Raw genomic sequence first — 21,145 nt, 5'->3', positions numbered from 1 at the left:
TAATAAAAATATATATAATATATATAATAAAATATAGATAGAAATATATGCATAAGAAAATTTAAATAATAATGAATATAAGAATGCAATAGTAGTAAACTAAAATTTATATAACTAAATTTAAAGTTTAATTTGTATTTAAATTAATAAAATAAATATAAAATAAAAATTAATTACACTGTGCAAGCTCTGTTAAACAAACTGTTCTCTTAACTTGATAAAATTTTACTGTATTAATATATAATAATAATCTAAAATGAATATAATTTTATATAAGCTAATATCATATTAAAAATAATTAAAACAAATTTTACAATACGAAGATACAACTTAACACACAAAAAGAGTAGCAAAAAAAATACTCGCAACTTACGAAAGAGAACTCTATTGGGAAAGGCTACCAAGACTCTCACAGTCTAAACTGCTTTTAGGGACTTATAACCTAAAACTCTTTAAAGATTGCATATCACAATAAAAAAATAAACTAGAATATATTACGAGATTATTGATCGGTCACTGTAGATTGAATAATCACCTATCGAAGTTAGGAATTCAATCCAACGCAGATTGCAGATGTAGAGAAGAGAGAGAAAGAAAAAATTATGGCTAATGTTATCCATTTTAAAGTTTTGATTTGGCAGCACTATTTTAGTACTATATACCAATTAGAGTTGTCATATAAGAGACCTTTGGTTAAAAGTTTGCCATTTTACAATATGAATCGTTTAACAACACATGAACTTGTTCAAATCTTGAAGTCGAAAATGGTTACCATTTTTGCATCGGATTTTCTTAAGTGGTGAGGCTCATTTTTTTTCGGTAGATATATCTACAAAGAAGTGCAAATCTCAAGTAACTGCGGAAAGAACAAAAAATGTGATATTTGTGATAATATTTGATATTTATAATAATAATGTGATAATATTTGATATTTGGATTGGGGAGTAATAAACCCATAATGTTAAAGGGTTTAATGTTACACATTTGTAAAGACAAATGTGTAACAGAAACCGTGAATTCAGACATGTGACATTCATCAGTCACATGAATAATAATTTTTTGTTTCATCAATTTTCCAACATTATTTCCAACAATCCAACATTATATCAAAAGAAAATATTGATATTAAAGACATGTAGTTTTAAAAAGACCTTGTTTTAGGTTTATTGCATGGGAAATTTTCTGGATGCAATCTTATCCCGACATGTAATTTCTAGCTTTGTGATATTGATGTAATTTGGTCATGGTCACGGTGATTTGCCATGGTTTATTTTTTCAGCTTTGAAACAAAAAATTATGTTTAAGTCAAGAATCCTTAACGGTTTGAAAACGAATACTTCTCAAATTATGATCGAGTTATTGTTAATAATGTGACGACAAGTCTCAAAATAATTGCGTAAAAATTTGTATTCTGTAATATCAGATTAGATTATATCTAAAAACAAAAAATTAAATTTTAACACCAAAATTATCTTATATAAAAACTAATCTTTGGGATAGTTTGTCTAATGCTTTTAGGTTCTTAAATATTTTTCAATAATTTAGTTGATAACAATGAAACGTATATATGATATAAGAAAAAATTTAATTTAAACAGAAAATTATACATATTTAGTAAACAATTAAAATTATAATAAAAAATCACAAATTAATACATTAAAATTAAAACAACTAACTATCGCAATAATTCACTTTAATATTAAATTAGTAAATTTCTATTTTGCATAATAAAAAAATTTAACTTTACATATCCATGTTTTTAAATTTTCCCAAATTAAAAAAAATTATAGTTTTATATAATAATTTATATTACATAAAAACAAACTGAAAATTATATAAACAACAATGCAGTTGTTAACTTATACCTATATTTATTTAACAGATATATCGATCTACTCATAGACCATAAAATATTATATATTGAAAATTAAATGAAAATGATATAAAATGTATGTAATGTGAAATGAAATAATAATTTTAATTTTTTAATTTTAAATATTATATAAATAGCAGTAACTAGCATTTACAAAAGCAAAAGTATTACATACCATATATAAAATAAGTAATAAATATTCATTAAAAACTTATAAAAAAAAATCAAAAATTAAACAATTGTTTTTATTTATCTCTATTTGTATTCAATATTTTTAATATTAGCTAAATTAATTTCAAATTAAATTAAAACACATAAAATAACGAAACATGAACTATAAAAAAAATGTAAAAACTGTTGTAAAAAATGAATAAACATATAAAATTATAAAATATAAAATACCTTTCTGAGGCACAGCTAGTAACTTTAATATTACATGAACAATTTCAATACAAAACGCTTGGTTTTGTGACTAATAAACGTATCTATAACGAATGGGATATTTTTTATATAAAATTTGTCATTTTAAATGATAGTAATAAATATCTTCAGATTGAACAACGCTTTGAACCCATTAACTGTGGGTCTGTTGCGAGATTCTGAATATGTGTGAAAATTTAATTACACATATTCGATCTCAAATTACGATAATATTAAAATTATAATTTTTACTGTAATAAAATTTTAATTTTTATTGCAATAAAATTTTATCTTTTATTGTAATGAAATTTTAAAGTCCACAAAATTATATATGAACTAATAAACCAATGACTTATTTCTAAAACCCACTGGTGAGTGGTATTTGACAGTATTCAAAACAGGTATACGATCACCCAAAAAATTCAATTACATAAATATAATAAATTTTGTTTTTTTTATTCAAAATTCTGTTGAAATGTTTTTATTTAATAGTAAAGACGTTTTCGAAAAATAGTGAATTACAGCAACAAAAATTCTTTTTTATATTATTTTAATTAATTAAATTTTTGGCTGATCATACAGATGTTTCGAGTGGTCTTAGAAATAATTCTTGTATTTAATTATTCGTAAATAAATTTTTGTGACTGCAACTACCAGGAATTGAACTCGTGCCCTGCCATGTAATATTTAATTATTAATTTTAATTATTATAAATTATAATATTTAATGATTGTATAATATAAGCTAAGCAAAAAATGTATTTATCGGGCTTAATTTAAGTTAAGTTAAACTTTTTATAAAATTAACTATTTATTTATATCGATACTCGTAAGTACATTATATTACATCCCAAAACAAAAATAAAAATAATAAAAACAATAAAATAATTTAAAAAACTATACCAATAAATTTTCTTAATTTACTTTAATTTGAATTTTAAAATACTAATTTGTTCAATAAATTTAATAAAAAAATATGATGTGCCATTAAAATGAATCACGCATTGACATTGCAATTTTAGGTGCGATATCACGCCTTCACATATATGATTTATTTTATGTATTTGAAAACACAACTTACGTGAAATAGCAAATACATTTTTAAAAAAACCTAAAATTATAGATGAAAAAAAAAAATTAAATAAAAAAAAATTGTTGTTGTAGTTCACTACTTTTCGAAACCTCTCAAAAAAAAATTACATAAAAAATAAAATAGAAAATTTAAAATAAATTAATAATAATATAATATATGTATTTGTAAATAAAAACCAAAATTTTTATAATATATGATATGTAAACATTTTTTGAACATTAACTTCGCACTTTATCTCAAATATATATATAATATTCATTCATCATCTCGTAATCTTCTTTGTTCTGTGAGATCAACATTGCATGACAGACTGGGTGCAGAGCGATAATGCATTTGAAAACACTTGAAGTAGATAAGCGTTTAATTATATATAATATAATTTTGATAAGTGGGTGGCTGCAAGCAAAACTACATTTATTTATTTAATATTTAATTATTGAATTAGCTAACGAATTTTATTAATTCAAAAATAGTACTACACGCCCAAAAGCTTTAAAAACACTTGCATTCAAAATTATTCTTTTTCTTCGAAAACAAAAATATATATATAGTATTTTTATAATTTTAATATTCTAATATTAAATACATTATTCAGTTATGTTGTTGTTGTAGTTGTATTTTTACATAAATCACATTGTATACAAATATTATTTTTAAAAAATACACAAAACGTTTAGAAAAACCAACCGCACACCGTAGACACTCAATCAACAACTGAAGGCAAAGCAAAGTAAAGCAGGTTCTATAGAATTTCAACAGCTCCGAAACTTGGTAGCAATTGTGACGCCGAACAGAACAGCATATATACAAAACGATCGCAGAACTAATATATATGACAGAATGAAACTAGAAAATTTGGCCTAAAGAGGACGTATAAACAGTAGTGGTGAGCATGAATTCCTGCTGATTTTTTTTCTGTTTTTTGGCTTTAGAAAGCACATTTGAAAGCAACACCAGACCCGGAGCACATGCAAGTACACGCTGCCATTAAGCAAATTAGTTAGGCAAAAGTATCTTAGAGAACTACAATACTCGTACCGTTAGTTCTGTTAGAAGAGAAAGAGTTTTTGTAAATATAAAAACAATAAAGCTTTGTACACAGATGTATGCAATAAAGAAATGTGAACTAAAGTTGTAAAGAATTAACAAAATAAAATAAAAATAAATGAAAAAAGAAAAAAACTTGAAGAGAAGTAATACTAATAGAAAACGTCACTTGCGCATGTCAAATTCAGCAATTTTCATAATAAAGTGTGTAATAATATATTTTGTTGTACTCAAAAATAATAAAAAAAAACTGAAATTGGATAATATATCCAAGTGGCGCGAATAGATACCACAGCCGTTGTGAGTTACCGAAAATAACTTGAGTATAAATTTTGTTAGTGCAACAAGTGCTGGAGAACAATTGGTATTTTGGAGAGACCTATTAATGTACATACATTTTTTTTTTTATTAAAATTAGGTTATATGCCTTTTCTTAAGACTGGCCATTCGGAAAAAATTTTTTTTTTTATATTTTATTTCTTATTTGGAAAACAAATGAAGCGTGTAAATGTAATATTTCTTCATTTAAGCCAAAACAACAACAACAACAAAAATATTGTATCTAAGAAATGTTGTGAGTTTCATATATGTTGCACGGTCATTGTGCCTTTCATATGGCAACTGTTCACAGTTTAGTGTTATTATCACAACTTAGTATGATATGAATGAATATGACGGAATTTTTACAGGGTCGTACAACTCGTTAAAAAGCATTTTTATAGAAACATTAAAAAATGCACATAAATTTTTATAAATTTATAAATTTTATTTGAAATAAATTTTATTTATTAAATAATTTTATATTAATTGGATTTTAAACGTCCGTTTCGACTAAAGAACCTAAATTCTACCTACAGCTGTTTCGAATATTGCAAAATACCCATCTTTTGTAGTCTTGGAATTATTTCTTATACTTAATTATTCGAAAATAATTTTTTTGAGACTGCAAATAGCAAGGGTTGAACTTGTGTCATGCCAAATTTGAAGCTCAGAATCAATGTGAATCAGAAATCTTTTAAATAATTTATTTATTTTTTAAGATTATTTAAAAATTAAAATTTAATGAAAAATATTGACAAATATAAAAACGACAAATAACTGAACCATATATCAAAAATATATCTTAGTTCTGCCAGTTTATATAATAACTAAAGAAATCTTATTTGAACTAAATAAAATTTGCAGATATTATGTATAATCAATGCATAAGAAATTAATAAAAAAAAATTAATATTGTTCAAAAAAGAACACCAAAAAGACTATATACCATATGTTTTTGGTATATAGACTTGAATAGACTTTTTAGCTTTCTAGACTTTGTTACTTTCTGCTAAAATAAATAAAAAAATTGTAATAGATCAATTCATCTGGTTTACCCGATTAAGAATACATGTATTTAATATTTTCTAATTCTACTGTAATTTAATATATATTATTAATGATTATATTGTGAGTTAAGGGTTTTGTAGATATTTTATTTCCTCTTTGTTTTGCCGTGTGTACTATATATGAACGAAAAACTTAGTTGCAATAATTCATTTTTAAAACTTTTAACAATAATTAAAAGTATATAATTGTAGTGAGGTCGAGAAACCTAATTAGATCTCGAAGAAGAGGCAGACCTAGAAAGAACTGGCTAGATGATGCTAATGTAGATTTAATGAAGCGACACGTGAGCGGTTAGAAACATCTAGCATGAGATCGAGTCAGAGGGCAACAATTGGTTGAGGAAGTACTGGTCCACCTAGGAGTGTTATGCTAACAAAAAGAATGGTAGTGAGGGCATTCATTGGTCAGTAAGGTAGTTAGTTAGTTCACTAATGTACTATCACAATTTTGTTAACATTTGAGCAAATAGAAATGGAGTTATTACCATATTTATATGGAACAAACGAATTTAATATGTTACTAGTCAAGAAGTCGTTTATTTTAAACTTATTTAATAAAAGTATTTTAGCAATTCAGTATAAGAGTAGTAAAACTTAGGCATACTTAATTTAAAGCGTAAAGCATTTTAAAAATATATAATCAGGACAGACAAATACAGATTGACTTAGGCCGTGTGCGAGTTCGAGTAAATTGTTGGTAAATTGAGGGAAATAGTAAATTATGTCCGTATGGCAGCGAATGTTTGTATTTACCACAATTTTGAGTAGGGTAAATTAGATAAAAAATTAGGTAAATTAGGTGTTACCATTGTGAAAATTTTATAAGATGTTTAATAAATTTGAAAACTTTTAACCAAAAATAATAAATTAGTGCAATAACATTTTTAAAACATTAAAACACTACCTTCGCAAAATGATCGCTGCAAACGTTCTCTACTTTCGTGAAAAGATCGGTAAAAAGTTCATTGCATTCGCAAAAAGAACACTAAAGAGAACATTAAAGATTTTACATGACGTTGAAAACAGTACACTATTATTTCAGAGTTTTTGTTCATAAACACAAACACTAAAAATTTGGTTTGATGTGCTTCAAAATTTATTTAGTGTACTTATTCATGTAGTATTTTTAACAAAAATTCAAGACAGTATTTGATACAATATTTGGTATTTTGCAGATTAATTTCGTTCACTGTATATAACAGAGATAACGTTATAACGTTTGTAAATAAACAAATGAGCATTGGCAATAATTTTTTTATTTTATATGAAATCCGATATAAACTGTGTTTTATTCATAATGCACATGCATCTGCATTTAATTACGGTATGGAATTAAGCGCATAATACATAAGTATAAGCTTATATGGCATTTACACTGACCTCAAATGACACATTTTGGTCAAAAATCAAAAATGAGAAGCAAATGACTCATTTTTGCATACAAAATCTCAAGCGCAAATGAGATCCATTGGATTCTGGATCTCATTCTGTATAAATAAGTTCCAACGAGGTTAGAATGAGTTTCAAATATGTTCCATATGCAAATGAATACATTGAACATACCCTAAATAAAAGCTTTTCATGGCATTTTGACAGTTTGAGAAAGCTGTTTTTGACATATTTACAGAAAAAAAGGTAAACAATTGTTTAGTGGTTACATTTTCTTGAATACGATGCATTTCTTTTTGGAACTTCTTCCCAAAAATAAATTAATTGAAGTTAAAAACAAATTTTTAGTTTATATTGTAAGATTTGAAGGTATATTTTACTTTTTTTGGCAAAGTTGAAAAATCATCTGTTTGATAATGAGAACAAATGAATTACAACGAATGTTAACACTTTCAAATGAACCATTTGAGGCGCTAGTGTAAATGCCATATTAAGCGCAAATGCATATGCATTTTAAATAAAATAACGTTTATATCGATTTTAATAAATACCAAAGGTGTGCGTATATTCGTAAATATGAATATTATGCACATAAAGTTTGAGTTAAAAGATAACTTATAAGTATAATAAAAATAAATATAGTTAATAAAAACTATAACAAATTTTGATTTATAATATAACAATCAGTATGAAACTTATTGCAGAACATTAGTATATTATAATAATTTGATGGAACATTACTCGTTAAAAAAAGTAGTAAAATGTGTCAAAGAAAGTTAAAAATACTGATATTAAAATAAAACTTAATACCGAAATAAATTATACAAAAAATAAGCAGTTTAGTAAATCTAATTAATCAATTAAGATAATATTTTATATGATCTAAAATTGAAAAATACCTCAAATGGTTATGTTACTCTTTTTCATTTCCCTAACAATTTTACCAGTCCCGTACATTTGATTATAAGCTCCGAGTGCATTTCCGCTTCAAAATTAATTTCAATTCGCTTAATAAGATCAAGTTGACTTATTGCCCCAGTCACGTTGAGTCATTATTATAGAAAATTATTACAGAGAAAATACAAGGCAATGTAGCAGATACAGTTTTTTCATAAAAATTCACTTTTTCTTTATAAAATAATTTAAGTAAAAATTAAATATATATAAAGATAACAAAAGAAAAATGAGAAAAATAATTTATTAACTATTTTCCAAATAAAATTAAAAATATTTTTTTTTATTTAGATAAATTATACAATAATTGGAAACTATAAATTAAAACTGTTTAATAATATTTCGAAGTGACATATTTTGCAATATCCGTCAAAAACTATAAAACAGTTAAAGGACGTTATTGTGATAACAGTGACTGAAACACAATAATATATTATACCGTATCACGAAAACCGGAAAGATAAATATATTTTTATTTAGAGCCATAAATTTTATATTAAATATACAAAGCGAAAATGTCACAAGTTTCACACAATGCTATTCAGTAAATTTTATCTTAATTGTGAGTATATTAAACAAATAAAAAATCGAGAAATGCCGTATTCGTGGAAAATATCTTACATATATATGTAGATATACAATATTTAAGAAAATAATTACAATGAAAAATATTGATTTATTCTAATTTTATTTTATTTCATTTCATTTTTTATTTTAACTTTAAACTTATCGATTTATTTTGTCGAGCCATCCATCCATTTTGCCATACGACAAATGGTCTTGCACAGAAATTTAAAATTTTACTTAGGTGACACTTGACTAGTAATTATTTTCTTATTTGAAATTTAATTTTTATTGATTTTAATTAAAACACTATGTAGTACTACTCTCCCATTTGGTTGTATTGTTTTAAGTTTTATTTAAATTAAAATAACTCACTTCTCCGGTGGTAATCATTGTCTTAAAATTATTGAAATTTTTTTGTTGAAATACTGTACTCGACTAAAACGGAAAAATGGCGTGGTCATCATATTTATATGGCTTACGGAATTGTGTATGGGGCCGGAGGCAGGCAGACAGCTAGTCAATATTAAGTACGAATAATAATGACTTATTAACTGCACGTATGTACGTATATTATACATTGGTTCTGTTATTATGAAGTTCCCAGCTTATATATGAAAAGCCATTTTCGTTCGTCAAATATAAAATTGTTGTATTTGTAGTACAGAAATTGTCGTAGTAAATAATTACTAATGCGTTAGTGCTAAGCACAATATTCAAATGACATTTCAACTCAAACAATTTTTATTTGCTTACATATGCGACAGCGACTCACTGTTTTATTGAATTTTCCTAATTAATTTGATTTAGCAATTAACAAACAGAGATAAAGAACAAATGAAAGCTATAATTATAATACTAAAAAAAAGTATTTAAACTGAATAGCATTAAATCCATAAATTCAAATTTGAATTATTTGAAATTAGTGTAATAAATATATTTTTTTAAGAAGTGGTCCCCAACCGGTGATCCACGAGATGGTTAAAAATGGTCCGTGAATCAAATTTCACAGGTACAAATACATAACTTGTAGTTTATCTACTAAGACTTCACTTATCTGAAAATAAGTACAAAAAAGTTTCTAAGTAATTATAAACCTATTTTATATAAAATATAAACCTATTTTATATTTTATTGTACCTATGTACTTATAAACTTCATTATGCATTATACCAGAGATGCATAAAGGCTACTAAAATAATCATACAGTTCATTATTCATACAGTCCCTACAACAAACAACAAACAAAAATTTCTTAGTGGTCTTTGGTCTCTTGGTTCGGAACCACTGTTTTAGAGAATAAGAAGTAGTCTTACATAAGAAATTTGTAATGTACATGACTAAAAAGAACTTGAACACCAATACCTTTCCACATTATTTTCTTTAAAATAAACTACTACTATTGACACTTATTAAATTTCTTATAGCTCTCCAACACACACATATCACGTATATCTGCAACTATTAATAATCGTTTCTGACTAAGCTAACTCCTGAAATGTGAGGTAAACTATTTTAGATGATTTAGAAATCGTTTTTTTATCAAATAAAGAGATTTCGTAGTGCACATCATTAACAATTTCTTCATACTTAGTTACAAGGATAACTTGATTTACTTTTAAAATGTGGTGAAAACTATTTAGAATGATTTAGGAAGTGTTTTCAGAGTTATCAGATATTTTTATATCCAGTAACGATTTTTCGTTACATATAAGTATTCCATAAATTCTATTCACATAAGTATATAAGTTATTCTTATGCATAGAAATGCAGATTTACATATAATTCTTAGATATTTGTATGTTGTTCACACGCAAGGAGTATGAAATATCGGTATTTTCCATAATTTAATATAAATCCTTTTATAGTGTCATTATTTTCTGGAATATTAATATCTATATCAATATTTTTGCTCAATAAAAAGGTTAAACTAAATTATGCTACATACAATTCGAAACACCAACCCAATTGATTGTGGAAGACACCATTCTAGAGATATTAACCTCCAAAATGACATATCAATATATGTTAATATTATAAAAACTAGCTAACTATCAATTTCAGAAGTTTTTCTATTCAATTCTTCTAAAACTAAGATATCAGAAGGTTATATAATACACAGATCAGAAGTTAGTTCTTCATATTAACATAAACATTCAGCTCGGCACTTTCTGGCAGTTAATATTCAAATTCGAACCGTGTAGATATTACTCTACCTAATTTAAATTCCAAGCTTCTTTGCAGCAGCTATAAAAACTTTATTTGTGCCATCATATCTTCAGTTCTTTCAATCTGCTCCTAGGCAACTTTTTGCTAAATAGAGATTTATAAATATAATCGCAAATAGTTTTCTATTAATTTCTTCTATTAATATCTTCTATTAACATCTTTTATTAATACCTTCCATTAATATCTCCTATTAATAACTTCTATTAATACCTTTTATTAATATCTTCTATTAGTATCTTCCATTAATATATTCTATTAATATCTTATATTTCAATTCTTTTATTCTATTCTAAGCAAAGAAAATTAAATATATGATGTCTTTTAGCCGCAATTATCGTTCCAGACTACACTGTCTTACGTTAACGCTTATAGTATTTAAGTTAAGCAACTATTTTCTGCTATTCTTCAGTTTCTTAGGATTAAAACACTTCCTCACTTACTTCAAATTAAGCAACTATCTTAGGAAATCTTCATTTTTTTATGATTAAACCGCCACAATATTTGAACCTCTATTGTGATGAGATAGTACATATTTATACCTCTATCCGTGGGTATAAAAATCCACAAATTAAAAGAAAGCTTCCAACAGTTGGATTTTTTCATGATTTACGTAAATTTTCTATATATATTTAGGTTGTCTTTTAAATTTTTCATGTTTCATTTTCTATGCATTCTAAAGAAGTAGTTTTAGTACGTTTAGACTTTATACTGAGTCTTTTGATGCTTTTCCCCCATACATATAAAATATACTATAAAAGAAATAACTATACCATATCGAATGAAAATTTATATATGAACGTAAACAAACACCATAACATTAGTCTGCAAATAACAGATTCATGCATATAGGACGCAATTCATGGAATCTGTAGAGGATAACTAACCTAAAGTTTCCTGCAATAATATACAACTTTGTGCTGGTATAAATAATAATAATGATAATAATAAAAAAGTTGACTTCCTCATCTTTCGGTAGTGATTATTATGTATTGATTATTCTAATATATATAGGTCAGTTTTATGTTGTAATCTTTTATAATTTAGTCACGACTCAGATGAGCAGCATTGGCTCTAATGCATTTATGTGTTATATTATTAATTTATTGTTATATTTAATAACTGAAACATAAAATAAAAATATACAAAATAATAAACATTTAATAATAATAATAAACATATATAAATTTGTTGATGTTTTTTAATATAACTTTATCTATGTAAGAGTAAGTGAAGGAATTTAAATTTTCTGTTTACATGCTAATTTATCACGTTAATTTGAATTCATTAAATGCTTACTTGCTCATTAAAATTTTCACAAATCTCTGCACTTAAGCCATTCATTTTGTTGCTATCAGTGCTGCCAACTCCGACCACACTTTTCTCCTCGAAATCACAAAGCAATTTATTTTTGAAATTTTTAAGGTTTTCCAATTTGAAACCGTTCGTATTTGTGTTGTTGGTTTTATTGCAATTATTGAATTTGCTGGTTAGGGCTTCCAGACTCACTATTTTGTTATTATTACTTTCACTTATTGGACAATTGTCCGCATTCAATTTATTTTCAATGAAAACAAGCGAATTCGGACCCGATGGCACAATGTCGTCAAAATCGTTCGGATTTAAACTGAGAAAAGTTTCGTGATCGATGAGTATTGGTTGCTTGCCGAAATCGTAGTGCTCACTGCAAGAACTACCCAGCGTATAGGCGCTGCTGTTCATAGAATTCTGCGAGGGCGTTGTGTTAAAATTCAAATTCAAATCTTCCAAACTATCTGTCGAACGTTTATGACTAGCGTTTTTATCATCACCGAATTTTAAATTATTATTTAATATGCTTTTGTTATTGTTATTATTGTTGCTCGTTATTGTTGTTTTCGTTGCAGGTCCGACAAATTCAAATTGGCCAGCCCACATATCATAGGCTAGGTCGATGCTATCAGGCTGGCTTGCAGGTTGACTTGACATGATTTTTTTTAATTTTTTTCAAATAAAATTTGGTTTCCTAATCCCTGTCAAATATTTTAAGGGATTATTAGGTGGTTAGCGTGGCACTAAGTAAATAGTTTGTTTATTTTTTAAACAAATTATTATTTTCTTTTTAGTGGGAAGACAAATTTAAATATTTTGCACTTTCATTTTAAACACACTTCGTTAATTATTTACGTAAATGCTAAAGCGATAATAATTCATTTTTAAATAATTTAATTTTTTTTAATTTTACTCTTATATGATATGCTTACTTTCACTGGTTTCTATAAAATTAATTTAATATGTTATTAATTGTTATTTCAAAACACTTCATGTTGGCTTTTGTTATGGAAACTTAATAAAATTGCAGAAATATGAAATCGAATATAATTTTTAATTAAATTTAGTAATATAATAAACTTATTTTATTAAATTTTTTACACTATTCATTTGCTAAAATCATTTAGATTAAATTTTTGTGTAAAACTAATGAATTGGTTAATAATTCACATGAAACGAATTTTTTTTAATTTAAAATTTTAGGTACATACTTATATTATTATAAAATTAAAATAATACAATAATTTAAAATATATACGAGTATAATCTATTTTTAATAAGGTTATGTTATACTATGATCAGTCTGACAAATGATATAACTGTTATGTCATGTTCTATTTGAAAATAATATATAACTGTTATACCATGTTCTATTTGAAAATAGTACATAACTGTTATATCATGTTCTATTTGAAAATAGTACATAACTATTATACCATGTTTTATTTGAAAATATCACATAACTATTATACGCGTTCTATTTGAAAATAGTACATAACTGTTATATCATGTTCTATTTGAAAATAGTGCATAACTGTTATACCATGTTTTATTTGAAAATAGTACATAACTGATATATCTTGTTCTATTTGACAATAGTACATAACTGTTATAACATGTTTTATTTGAAAAGAGTACATCACAATTATATCATGTTCTACTTTAAAATAGTATATAACTGTTATACCATGTTCTATTTGAAAATAGTAAATAACTGTTATATCATGTTCTATTTGAAAATAGTACATAACTGTTATACACGTTCTATTTGAAAATAGTACATAACTGTTATACCATGTTTTATTTGAAAATAGTACATAACTGTTATATCATGTTTTGCAAGTAAAAAGGTATAATTGTTATAACATGTACTGTTTGGAAAATAGTATAAATGTTACATTATGTTGAGTATAAAAAAAAAGAGTAACTATCATAATATGTACTGCCTAAAAAATAATTCTAAATGATCGGTTATTCATTTATATATTTTTGTATAAAAAAATTAAAGAAATGATTTTTTTTATTATGTTACTTCAAACTAATTTTTGTACAAATATCTTCATTTATAACTAATATAGAATAAATGATGATAAAAATATATGAAGAAAAAACTTTCATTTATTTTGATTTTTTCATCAACTTTTGTATCGAAGAGATTTCTTTAATTAATGCTTATATAGATTAAAAGATGATTTTTAACTGAGTCATATACATAACTAAGACAAAATACATTCATTTATTTAAATATTTGAAACTAATTTTTGTATAGAAGACATAATTCGATTTTAATGTTGATATATAGATTAAATTATTGTATATGGCGTTTTCGAGTTACAAATTTGAATTCAATCTGAGTATACTCTTGATCTGTCAAATTTTGTTGACCAATCGAGCAGTTTTAGGGTATTATAACATTTTAATGGTAGTGTTATTGGGCATTTATATTTTTTATAAATACATATGTCAAATGAAATCATACTTTATCTGTCAAATCAAATAAAACAGCTGATTATTTTAGGGTAATTTGGCTACTCTGGCAAAATGTCTAGAATGTTATAAATTAATCTTAAGTGCTATACATTTTGCCCCACATTTACCAATCGCAAATGAAAATTGCATTAGAAGAGCATATCAAAAATATCTTCTTCACTTATTTTACAATTTCAATTTAATTTTTATATAGCAAAAATTGTGAGTGTTACTAAATTAAGCTGAATCTTAACATTTTACTAACATAATAATTAATACTGTTTATGAAATTGAATTCTATACTTTTAAAAATATCATATTATGAATATTAACATGTTATTATAAATAAATTTGTTTATATATTAACAATCTTGCACATATTGTATTAGTACATAATTAACTAATAATTAAGTAAAATATTTATTTTCTTAATAACTGCTATATTTTGAGATACTAATGGGAAAAAAGTTGTAATAATTATTTCAGTATGATTTTCAAAGGGAACGGGTTTATTAGAGAATACAGAAATTTTACTATATTGAAGGTTACTTTTAAAAACATTTTAAAGTCCATTAATTAGCTTTGATAGACAACTATTTTAACTGAAAATAATGGCAATGAGAATAATAAAAACACAAAACTATTCTTCAAAAATTTTTTTCATTCACATATTCCTTTTTGGATAATAAAACATGTCTGCAAATGTCTACTAAAAAGCCATTCAACATTCCAAATTTATTAAAAAACACATTACATTTTTCACAAAACAAGCAAATTATCAGATAAACAACTTTTCGCACATTTTCCTTGAAACTAAAAAAATGTAAACAAACTTGGACGCACTTGGAAACTACATTCGGCAATGTTGACTTTCAAAAGAAAGTAAATATATTATTACGAGTATTACATTATATTTACTATTTCCTACGGACAATTTTGTACAAGATAATAAGGGAGAAAAGGGTTTAGTTTCAGATATAGCGTTTTGCTAAATAAAGTGTAGAGTGCCAATTGTAAATATAATATAATAATTATATTATAATTAGATTGTATTTCTAGATAATCTTACATATCTTTTACACACAATTAAAAAAAAGTAATTGAAAATCTCAATTAAACACATTTCAATAGAGTAAGTTAGATTAGATGCAGCTAAAGCATTGATAAATGGAATGTTAATACTGGAAATATCGCAGAGTCTGTTTAAAAGAGTATGGCACCCAATACCTTAAGACTGGTTCTAGACAACCCCGACCATAAATTCGGAGTTTTTTTGTTATAAAAAGCTTATATCTAAACAATACATCTACATCTGAAACTTTCTTACCATAATAAAATTTATTACCTATGTTATTTTCCCTATTATGTATATGATCCATATACCCAATTTTAACGAAACACCTTTACGAAAAATGAAGTAAACTCATTTTTATTCTCAGTTATGCCGTTATGTCTATCTCGAAATCAGAAAAGTATATAGATTTAAAGCAACCTTTTCTTAAAACAAAACTATTTTTCCTGCCCCTTCCAATTAGATTTTAGCAAAAAAATACTGTATACCTATATAAGCAATTATATACCAAAATATAAAATACAATCAAATAATTACTATACAAATAAATTAATTTAATATATAGGTAATTAATATATATATATTTAATAAAATATAATTATGCTAAATTATCTACTTATAATTATGCTATTATCTACTTTACGTTTTACGCAGTTTTTGGTGCTGTTAGCAGGTACTTTGGCTTTCACTTATTTTATTATAAATATATAAGAAATCAAAAATATTAACTGCTACAGATTATTTTAGAAGACAAAATTAAGGAAAATAGTATTCGTCCAGCTTTACTATTTTAACAGATATCGTAACTGGAAAATATTAGTTATTAGCAATAAAATGGCGCTATGTAATAGAGCCTGCTATGATGAAATGTGTGATGTGTGATGAAATTGTTAACGATATATTTTGATAAATGAAAACTTATGCTACACACTCTTTTTATAAGTTCATTAATATTAGAAATTGAATATGTAGATAATGAAGAAATAAGAATATTAAGTTACAAATAGTGTTGACGGGTGTCTTTAGTACTCCACATACTCAATATCAACTAACAATTTTATATATATATTAAAATATCATTAAAATCAAAACATAACATAAAACAAACACTGTAATTAACCCTACACGTACCCTAATAAACCTTTAACCCTATACACCACATACAACTAACATATAGCAGTTGGAAAATATGTGAAAATAGATTAAATTTTTATAATGCAACGAATCTAATATGCAGTCGGCAAAAAGTAAGCACATTTCAAATTAAAATGAATGCACTTGCCAGTGTTGCAAAGCGGTTTAAGTGAAAGTTGAGTTTAGTCGTATAATTAAAAACTGAAAAGGTGAACAGCTTAAAAAAGCACACAAACTCACCAGTGAGTTATAGACTTTACAATGCAAGCTCGGATTACACCAAAAATATAAAAAAGTAACGCAAAGATACAAAAAAAAAAAACAACATACAAGTTGTGTAGATACATTGAATAATTATGCACATGCGCAACTCTTTAACGAAAAGTAAGCAAACGTGCAAGTTAAAAAAAATAATTCATAGTTACATTTATGTATATATCTTATAAGTATAAGTGTATATATGTACATATATACAAAAGTATAGTAAATAAAAGATAAAAATGAAAAACATTAACGTAACTGTTGAAAAAATTAAATGAATTTATGAGCCAAGTTCAGACAGTTAACCGGCATTAATGATTGCTGCTCAAATGGGCTTACACCTTGATTTTATATTTCCACAAGTGGATATTTTTATTTAAAATCGCAAATATACTATTTACTAAATGAAAAAAAGAAAAATTCATTCATTTTACTGAATGAATTCTTCAAGTTCAGAGTATTGATTTGTGATGTTTACAAATGAAAAGAAAAGATAATTGGTATGTTTTTAGTTCAATTATGCGCATTCATTTAAATTATAATAATTAATTTTAATTAACGGCAACCATTTATGATATATTCATTATAGATATAGATCTATCTACATATAAAATTTGGCATACGAAAACTGGGCAAAAACTGCGTTTGAGCAAAATAAATAAATTTATTATTTTTTATTAGTCTAACGAACGAATCATCACTTTAAATTATTTGACATTCTCAATTGAAAATTAACAAGAACTGCCTGCTCACATAATTCATAAAATAATTCTTTAAAAAAAAATATATATAAATTTCTGTTAAATTAGTGAATGAGTCGAGAATGACTCGTTCGAGAATGACTGATTCACGCAATTTATTTCTTAGTGGCTGATTTCATTTGTTTTTCTTAAGTTTTCCTTACTCATAAAAGATACTGCAATATAAAAGAATAAATGTTTATCGTCTATACGAATAAGAATTTCTGCAAAAACAGCAAAAGTTGCTAGAACGTTAATTTCTTTGATAATTAAATTTAATGCAACATGTGTTTGCCACATTTTTTAGATTGAATCATCATTTAAAATATTTTTATATACTGATATTATTATTAATAAATTACGCACTCGAAGAAAGTAAAGAGTACATACAAATATCATAGCATATTCACAACTACTTTATCTACTATCTTTATTTTACATAAACTAAGCTATTGGTTTTAATGTTGAATAATATTTATACAATGATTTTCCACAGAAATATTCAAGTCTAACCGCAACTATATAACTTTATTTCGCTGCTTTAGTTATATTCAAACCCATTCAATTTTTTCTCATTCACTAATATGAACATTTAGTATGTAATCTAATTCACTGAGAGCAAAAAGCAATAATACAAATGCAAAAACTATGTACAACTTTGATGATTGATATTTCAATGGTACTGCAAAATAATAATTTATTCCTTATTAATTATTCAGTAAAAATTTTGTGAACTAATTATACCTTTATGGACGAACTGTTTAAAGATGAAACTAGATGTAGGTACAGAGATTTTTTTAGTTCAAAATGTTATAAGGAGTTTTTTTCCAACCCAAAATCTTGGCTTCTAAAACAGGTAGTTATAGAAATGAATTAACGAAGTCAACAGAATGAAATTTTTTCCGACATGAAAACTAGTATTCTCGTGTTGTTTAAGATCAGTGAGTAAAAAGTAAACAATATAATTGATCGAGGTTCCTGAACATCGAAGAAATCAAAGAAAAAAAATTGGTGACAAACAAGACAAGGTTTAAAAGTATTCTTAACAGTAGAATATCTATTGACCTCATTAAAAGGTATTTAATATATATTCATAATCATTGTTTAATAATAGAATAAAAGTATAAATGAAAAACCATACTTCTTTCCCAAATCGAAAGTTTCGATTCCCATTTAGTGGTCAAGCTACAATTTATCGATTTACCAAATTTATCAATTATCAGTTATACATTTAACGAAAATATAACTGAGTAGACCCAAAATTAAAGTTACAAGCTTGTGTTTGTACCGACAGAACTGTACACAAACATGACGTATCCCTTGGGTATCCATTACAACCAGTGATGCAGGAACTGTAGTGAGGAAAAGGACAAATGCCCAGACCTGACAAGATTTAGAAATTTACGAATTATTAAGCGTGGCGGATATCGTAAACATACATCTTCAAACATCGCGTGGGTTTAAACCAGATTTTTATGATCATGTATGTTGTATTTCAACAGAACCTAGGCGCGTCATATAAATAATAGAAGTTTATAAAGAATTAATATTGACCACAAAATTAATTAAATTTGAATTAAACCATTTATGTGAAGAGATACATAACTACGAAACAAATAAAAATAAATTAATATTTTTATAGTATATACGAAATTCTCGCAGATCACAAATAATTAAGTGTTTAATTCTTCTTTTCTCAAATAAAAAAATATTTTACAATTTAATTATATCTTTAGTTTTTTGTTTTACTTTACTGTTGAGAAAAATATTATAAATCTTACAAAAGACCTTCCTTTTACCTTTCGTATCAGATGTTGAGTTCTGTAAAAACTTCCATTCTTTATTTTAATGCTTAGGTAATAGCCGTGTGAAATATTTTTTACACTATTTGCCTATTTTTATATTTTTATTTAAAAAAATTTAATGCAATCTTTTGCTTTTATTGTGTATTTTTATAACTTGAAATGCTCGAAACGCAATCGCATTTTAATTTACAGAATATCTGCAGAATGTAACATTACAATTTGAATTAGATTATTTATCTCACAAAAAATTGCTTAAAAAAATTATTTATTTAGTTGCATAATAGTAAGGGCCAGTTTGTGTAAATATTGTTAAAAAGCAATAAATTTTTTTTAAGTGAATGGAGGGGGTTAAAGTAGTTTTTAGATAGTAGAAATTTTTATTAAGTGTTTTCTCTATTACTTCCTTTTGTTTTTTATTATTTGAAAATTTAATAAACAAGCAAACAAACTACCTTACTTTAGTTAATGATTTAAAACAATTAATAAATAAATAAAAAAAAAATAAATAAAAAAAAATAAATATAAAAAAAATAAATAAAAAAAAATAAGTAAAAAAAAATAAGTAAAAAAAAATAAATCGAAATAAATGAACAATTAATATAAGCAAAATAGTAAAAACAAAAAGCAACAAAAATTAAATTAAATATTAAAAATAAATAATTAACTAAAGGCATATCTGTAAAAATAAAATATAAAACAAAATAAATTTAATAACTAAGTAAAGACATGTCTATAAAAGTGTAACAAACATCGATGTTAAGAAATAAAATTTAATTAACAATAAAAAAAAATTAATAAATAATAGAAATTAATAATTTAATAATTCAAATACTAAACAGTAAAAATTGATGATTATACATAAATAATACATAAAAAGTAGTAAACCAATATAAAGTAATTAATAAATTGTAAGAAATGAAATAATAATAGAAAAATTAAATAGTAAAATAAATAATGAAATCAAAAATAAATAAGATTACAAATAAAACTTTAACGCTAAGAACAGAAAGTTGATCTACAGCCAGATAATCAGACCGGCATTTCTCTACGGGTGTGTCGCGTATAACAAAGCTGCCAACTCTACTAACCAGAAACTACAAGACTCTTCAAAGTGTCATGGTATACATCCGCATGAATGACATGCAAAGAGACCCCAGCATAGACCCGGTCAAAAAATACATAACTGACAGAGCTCTGAAACAATACGTGAAAACTGACAGGCTACCCTACATAGCACTAACTAATCTCAAAGCAGTTACTAACCGTACGGGGCAATATGCAGATCTTAGATCAGTCATCGAATAATCAGCTTGTGAGGAATATATAAATTAGTTAAAGAGAAGGAAGGGACTCTCTAGAAAGCCCCCAGGTAACAAAGAGTAAAAGTATCCAGTTGCATT

At 25.2% G+C, this 21,145-nt stretch overlaps 1 protein-coding gene across 3 annotated transcripts in view; it reads right to left on the bottom strand.

Annotated features, from left to right (window-relative positions):
• LOC119670408 (rab11 family-interacting protein 4B) overlaps positions 1 to 21,145 on the bottom strand; it is a 45,091-nt gene that overhangs the window by 11,337 nt on the left and 12,609 nt on the right. For 2 of the 3 annotated variants that reach the window (XM_038080658.1, XM_038080667.1), the window contains exon 2: positions 12,253 to 13,208. In XM_038080658.1, the coding sequence (XP_037936586.1) occupies positions 12,253 to 12,921 (669 nt within the window). In that variant the 5' untranslated portion in view covers positions 12,922 to 13,208. Of the gene's footprint in view, positions 1 to 9,102; positions 9,153 to 12,252; positions 13,209 to 21,145 lie in introns of those variants that run through there. The other variant, XM_038080691.1, reaches the window with a different exon arrangement.

The sequence above is a fragment of the Teleopsis dalmanni genome, chromosome 1, assembly GCF_002237135.1.
Source record: "Teleopsis dalmanni isolate 2A chromosome 1, ASM223713v2, whole genome shotgun sequence".
Lineage (NCBI taxonomy): Eukaryota > Metazoa > Arthropoda > Insecta > Diptera > Diopsidae > Teleopsis > Teleopsis dalmanni.
This window is presented reverse-complemented; position numbering and strand designations above follow the sequence as displayed.